This window comes from Limulus polyphemus, unplaced genomic scaffold (assembly GCF_000517525.1).
Source record: "Limulus polyphemus unplaced genomic scaffold, Limulus_polyphemus-2.1.2 Scaffold1554, whole genome shotgun sequence".
NCBI lineage: Eukaryota > Metazoa > Arthropoda > Merostomata > Xiphosura > Limulidae > Limulus > Limulus polyphemus.
This window is the reverse complement of record NW_013667164.1, coordinates 258,979-266,121: the sequence shown is the minus strand read 5'-3', so window position 1 is coordinate 266,121 and position 7,143 is coordinate 258,979. Positions and strand designations below refer to the sequence as shown.

Below are 7,143 nucleotides of genomic sequence, written 5' to 3'. Positions count from 1 at the left end.
GAGGGGGAGTACTTGTTCCCCCTCTCCCTTAGGGATTTTCTCCCATACCCAAAAATTACTGGGGCTTAATCCACCTTAAACCACATGTTTGTAAGTGCTGCTGTTTTGATGTGGTTTAAGTTTGTAATAAGTCACATGATTTTTGTATTCAAATTATTGTTCTTAACCCAAGAAAAACATTTGAAATAATATATACACATATAACGTTTACTATTAAAAATAAAGAAAATAATTTTATAACTCTCGCTGGAATAAATGATGTTTATTTTAAAATTTGGTAAGGGACTATACAAATAGTTTTCAAAATAAACTAATTATATAGAAATCAAATTTCTGTGGCTATAATTTTCTCCTGTATTCGTGCTCACGGGTTGTATATTATTTTTCTTCTTTTTCTGGTTTCTCCTGTTGGTTGAACAGACAGATAAAATGTAAGTAAAAGGTATGAAGTAAATATTCTGAAGAACTTCTTTCTCCGAGGGGGGAGGATCCTTTGACGCAACCGTTTAACTAATGTGTTATTCTGGGCGGAAATTCTAAGTTCTCAGCCTTGTAGAATGGATACTTTCAACTCTCCTATACATTGTTTCATCAATATGAATTCACGTTTTTTCATATATTGAACATTTATAAATATAATTGAAATGCTTTCCTATAGGATTTCATGATTTTAAAAAAAAAGACATTAAATACAAACTTAAGCACCATTTCTTGCTTCTGCAATAGATTGTCCCAGTTGTCCAGTCGGGAAACGAAGGTTATGTTCATCATGTTGTACTTTATCAGTGCGTAGGCGAAGCACCTGAAAAACTGGAAACCTACTTGGATCATCAGGGCCATGAGTGCTATCACCCCAACATGCCTCCCGTGTTCAGGAAATGTAAGGGAGTCATGGCAGCCTGGGGTATAGGTGGTGAAGTAAGTATAAAATCCATTTAATTACTGTTTATTACTCCTAGCTTGTAGCAGTAGTGGTTGTTTATATGTTATAATTAATGTGTAAGAATATTTAATTCGGTAATTACATCATATCAATAACTCTTCGTAGCATTTGTTTCGTTGGTTTCACGGGGAGGCGTTTACATTGTTCGCCATGCAGTTCTAGTGAATACTGGCATAAAACATATCGGAAATGCATTGCTATTAACCACATTATTCATATTAGTGTAACTGTTTTCAATATTATGTAACTTGTACCACTGTGATATACAAATATACCAGAGGTTTCTCCTTCCTATGAAATTCATATTTATTATTAGTTCTGTCAGTTTGGCATAAGACACGTGGTCCAGAAATATATTAAGGTTTCTCAGAACTAGCTTGCCCCGTGGCTTTGTCTTTCTCTCTCTCTCTATTTTCGTATCAGATGTCATCCCCTCTGCCTGAGAAAATGCTGCAGCGTCTTTCTGCTAGCCGAGTAGGTGATGTCTGTAAGTCTCAGCCGACGAATGTTGTGAGAGAATGACTGGTCACGTGGTGATGCAATCCAAGACAAAGAAACTGAGGGTTCTTGCGAACTGGAAGCTCATTTTTAGACATTTCCATTGGTGTAGCTCTCCAGGAAGTCGTTCTGAAAGAATGAAGCCTGAAGCTCTATACACCATTCAGCAGAGGAGATTGTCGACGCAAGTACACACCTATTGTATTTTTATCTTTTCATTAGTGAAAACTATTTTCTTAGTTTCTTAAACTTTGTATTCAGTCCAGTTAGTTCTAGACCTTAGCTCAGCCGATATACATTGAACACTGTTTCATAATGCCGAATCTCCTGTTTAGTGGACTTGTCTGATACAGATATCGGGTTAATTCACTTACCACACCTCAACGTGTCTCGGAGATCTATTGTTAAGCACAACGCTATACAATAGGCTATATGTTCTCTGTCCACCGCTGGTATCGAACCCCAATATTTAGCGATATAAACCCTCAGACTTACCATGTTAACCATCGAAGGGCTATAGCGATCAGGGTTCGGGAAATAGGTAATAGGGCAGAAGCATGGGGTGGAGTGGTATTGAAATTGTAAAACCCGTAAAAATGGGAAAGTTATTAAATTACGGGTTTTAAAATCCACCTTGGGTATACCCAAGAACTGAAAGTTTCATTTTTATCAGAGGCGGGGGAGTTGGAAAATTTTCTTCACAGACAGACACACAACAATTTGTTTATCATACACTGAACTGTTTATGACGTACACACAACAATTTGTTTATCATACACTTAACTGTTTATGACGTACACACAACAATTTGTTTATCATACACTTAATTGTTTATGACGTACATACAACAATTTGTTTATCATACACTTAATTGTTTATGACGTACACACAACAATTTGTTTATCATACACTTAATTGTTTATGACGTACACACAACAATTTGTTTATCATACACTTAATTGTTTATGACGTACACACAACAATTTGTTTATTATACACTTAATTGCTTATGACGTAGACAGTTTTTTGTGTGAATTGATGATTTAATTTCTGTTTAGTTTTTATTTATTTAATTCACGCATTATTAGTAAATCTCTAAAAATTTATATTCGCTATGTTTTCAAATTTATTATTTTGGTTTATTTTAAATGTTTGTGATTTTAGTTTTCACAGTTGCAGATCTTGACCGTTGAGTCTACTGTTACGTTGAAAACATGTATATAATGTTTTATTTAAATTTATTTAGATTACGTGTAGACTTTTCCATCTGAAACGCCACCTGTAACGGTAACGCACTAGTGCATGTATGCTAGCTGTAACTGAAACAGGTATATTAGGGATCATTTTATATTATAGAGAGAAGAAAATACATTCGAAAAATAAAGTTTCCTGATTAAAGAAAACAAAATGAGTCTTATGCTTTGCTAATTCTCATCTTTTTACAATTTTATAGGTGGGTCGCTATAAATAGCATTAAGAGCATATATTTTATTACCTAGATATATTGTACTATCATAAAAGGAATATCATTTCATGGATGGTAAGGAACTTAAGAGGTCGAATAGGTGAATATCCAAAGTCTTAAATATTCGTACCTTGATATATAGTGATGCAAACGAGTGTATAATCTCGAAGTATGATATCCGAAGAACATCCCGATCGGCGCCTGACTATCACACAGTTTATCAATTCTCTTATATCCTCACGCAAATCCACAGAAAACATTTTATACCTAAATTATAAACTTTTCAGATTACGGAGGGCAATCTGGTTATTTTCAAGTCAATGTACAGGTTATTGTTATATTCTGCTTTAGACCATGGTGCTTCCTGACCACGCTGGCATACCTTTCGGTGGTATGGAAAACAAGTATTTCATGATCGAGGTCCATTACGATAATCCAGCCTTACACAGAGGTATGTAGTACAATAGAAATCGTGTATTTTGATTTTATTTTCTGCTTCAAAATTCATTTCTACAGAGCATTAAGTACGTTATATTAAAACGATTTTGAATATTCAAATCAGCAAGTCACGTGACAAACACAACCAATATGAAGTTGCATATGAACGGGGAACGTATCAGAACTACATTTTGGCATTGTTTGACGTTACATGATTAGTGTAATACCATCGTAAATTGATCGATTTTGGAAAAGTTATTTTACAGCCCTTTCCGTTACAAAATATTCATTGATTATAAAGATTGGAAACTTAGAATTTTCTAAACGGAGACATCCCTTGTGCTTAATGGCATTGAGAAAGAAAGACATATGGATCAACCTGGGGCACCAGGACCATACATCTGCAAAAACTCGTACCCCAGCCGTAGTAAGAAAAATGCAGTGTCTTGTAACAGGTGAGAATCCACAGAAAAAAAAGAAGGTCAGTGATAAACACCGTCCACGTGCCCCAGCCTGTAGCACGTAACATAATCGAGAATGATTTCTGTCTGGAAATGAGGCCAATAGGATATGGGTTCATCATGACAAATATTCCAGTCATACCTCTCGTTCAATCGTAAAATAAATCAAGGAGTTGGAGAATGAAAAGGATATTCCTGCTCTTCTATATGAAGAAATACAGGTCAAGTCGCTGGACGTAGTATCTATGGACTTATGTACAATCTGGCTGTTCAAACAGGCGTTGGGAATCGTTGTCCTTGTATACTAGATAATTTATGGAAAGCATGCAGTGAAGAGAGGCGTGCTTTAGACTCGACAGACTTATGACGATGCATTTCGAAATAGAAACTATGCTGCAAGGCAGTTGTCATGATGCACGTCCGCGAGATAGAGTATGACCGACGTGGCTACATGGACTATAACGACGTAGTGATACTCCAAAATCAATTTGATATAACGCACTTTTTATATCTCTATCATAAACGACTATAATAATATAATAACTATTATAATATAAATTCTTTCTTACTGTAAAAGTTATAGCTTGTAAAAATAATTCAATATTTGAATATATATTTTTTAATTTGGTAATTTCTTATTTTGTATTATATATATATATATTATATTTAAACATTAAAATATGAACATAATGTTTGATAAAAATTAAGAATAAGTAAAATGTATATTTTTTAATTATTCAACGTTTCAATGCGTAGATAACTTTTTGTCAAGTACTTTTTCCTAGACTAATTCTTAGACTAGAAGTAATTAAAATTATTTTTGTTTTTAATGCTATTAGTACAGTAAGAGACAAGAATAAAACGTCTGTAACAAGACTTTTTTGTGTCGCGAAATCTTACAAGAAAATGATACATTCACACCTACTTATATTTATAATTAGGTTTGCATTGAGGTAAAAGTATTTTGATACGAAATGCCAATGTGTGTATGATTTATTTAAAACCAAAAGATGCAGTGAAACGCGCGCGTGTGTAAAGTCAGTTTTGTTTGTAAATTCACTATAAAATAAATTTCTCCGAAAGATTATTTTTAAACAGATAAAACAGTAATAACACGAATACTTTCGTAATTTAATTTTTTCTTCATTAAGTTACAAGTTTCATGTTTACCAGACTATTTATTAAAATAAAACTATTTATGTACTTATATATCCTAGATGGCGGTAGTGATTGTGGTCGGTTTCTTCTCTGTAGATGTAGTAGACAGCTCTGGTTTGAGGTTGTTTTACACAAAAAAACTGCGGAAGAACGATGCTGTCACGCTTATGGCTGGTGCAAACGTGGGTAAAACTGTCATTATTCCACCCGGTCAGCAAAAGTATGTGGTAGCTGGACATTGTGGTCATCGTTGTTTGGAAAAGGTAAATTTAAAAGCGCTTTACAGAGCACAGTGATTTTAAAATTAATTTTGTTACTATCGTTACATTATACAGAACTTATCAAAGGTAAAAAAAACTAAAATAATTTAACAACCCCTCACGAGCCAGTGGGGGGACATTTTTGTTAAGAAAACAAACAAACTACCCAATCCGGTTTTTCTTAATTTGAACTGAAATTTTTGGACATGTTTATTGGCAAAAAAGAAGGCACTTCCCGCACTCTTTTTAGCGCTGGGGCTGCGAAAAGTGATTTGAAGTGGTAAGGTGACTGAAATCCGTCAGAGCATCACGAGCTTAATGGCCAAGCACAAGAAGCGTGGAAGTCTCCAAATGACACGCGGAGGTATTCAGGAACCGTTTAGAACCACTTGGTAGATATTGTGCAGCAAGCCGAGTACAATATTATGCCTGTAGCTTTTTTCAAAGTGTTCCTGCCTGTTCATCCTACTGTTGACTATCGTGATGCTTCGACCTTCCCAATCGAATCGCAGGTGAAATCGTTCGTATCTCAATTGAAAGCTAAACATCAAAAGATGATAGCAGAAGCATATAAGGTTGGCAATTGCTTAATTAAAGATGCTTCATTGATATATACTGAATTTACTCCCAGTGAGTAAACCTTAGTACTAGCTAGTATGGAGACTTGAGGATGCTGTATTTCACTTAAAAATTTACTAATTAACAAACGAAAACTTGACTCAAAGTTCTCTCTAAAATATACGTCCAAAACCGCCCTCTTTGGGAGTTTTCGGATTGAGCATACTTTTAATATTGAACAAATTGTAGAGTAAAGACGCCCCTTAGCTCCTGAGGGACGTGTAAAAAGTAACTTATAATTTACTGAAAACTCTCTATATTATAGTGGTTGTACGAGGGCAAAAACAAGTATTAAATCACGTGTATTGTGTAATACAAACATGGTTGAGCTAATTAACAGGGATAACGAGAACTTTATTCAAAGAATAATTTTCCGCACTGAAATGTCGAATGATTTAAAAATAAAAACCACAAAGGCTGTAACAATGGTCTCAAATAGTGGAGAAGTTTAGGGAAGTGCTAGTAGTAGTAACTTCAAACTGCTAAATGTGGGAAAATTTTTCCTTAACATTTGATTGGTTGGTTTTGAATTTCGCGAAAACTACACGAGCGCTATGTTCTCTAGCCGTCCCTAATTTAATAGTGATAAATTAGAAGGAAAGTGGCTAGTCAACAACGCCCACCGCCAACTCTTGGAATACTCTTTTATCAATGAATAGTGGGATCGACCGTTACATTATAACGCCTCCACGGCTGAAAGTGCAAGCATGTTCGGAGACGTAGATTCGAAACCGCGACCCTCATATTGCAAGTCGATTGCCCGAACCACGAGGATATGTCAGACACTTTAACATTTGGTTTTTATTGTATGATATATGCCAAAAACAAAAGCAAGCAATTCTAATTCATACTATGAATTTCATCCTCTAATTCCTGGTTTGCAAACTGAGGAGAGCCGGTAAACATCACTACTATTAACTAATATAGTAATAACAATTAACATGGAAATTGAAAATGTATAGTATTATATATAATATATGTATGTGTATGTATGTATACACACAAAGAGGCTATACGGGAGGGGGGTGCGCGAAACAAAACGCATGTTTAAAAAGGAGGAGCGTCATAAAAAAGCGTTTGCTCGCACTAGTGCTCTAATTTATGATACTTGCATAGTATGCCTAATAGCTTTTACCTCTGTTATAACGGATCCTAGAGCATAGATGGAGCTGTAATTCGCCAGTAGTTTCTTTGTAAAGGGGTATAATATTTAGATGGAGCTGTAATTCGCCAGTAGTTTCTTTATGAAGGAGTATAATATTTAGATGGAGCTGTAATTCGCCAGTAGTTTCTTTGTAAAGG

At 34.9% G+C, this 7,143-nt stretch overlaps 1 protein-coding gene across 1 annotated transcript in view; it reads left to right on the top strand.

Moving 5' to 3' along the window:
* Positions 1-647: 647 nt before the first annotated feature.
* The window catches only part of LOC106464069 (DBH-like monooxygenase protein 1), a 23,991-nt gene continuing 17,495 nt past the window's right edge, over positions 648-7,143 (top strand). Inside the window, exons 1-3 of the mRNA XM_022391736.1 lie at positions 648-918; positions 3,258-3,357; positions 5,060-5,226. Coding sequence (XP_022247444.1) covers positions 859-918; positions 3,258-3,357; positions 5,060-5,226 — 327 coding nt within the window. The 5' untranslated portion in view covers positions 648-858. The remainder of the gene's footprint in view (positions 919-3,257; positions 3,358-5,059; positions 5,227-7,143) is intronic.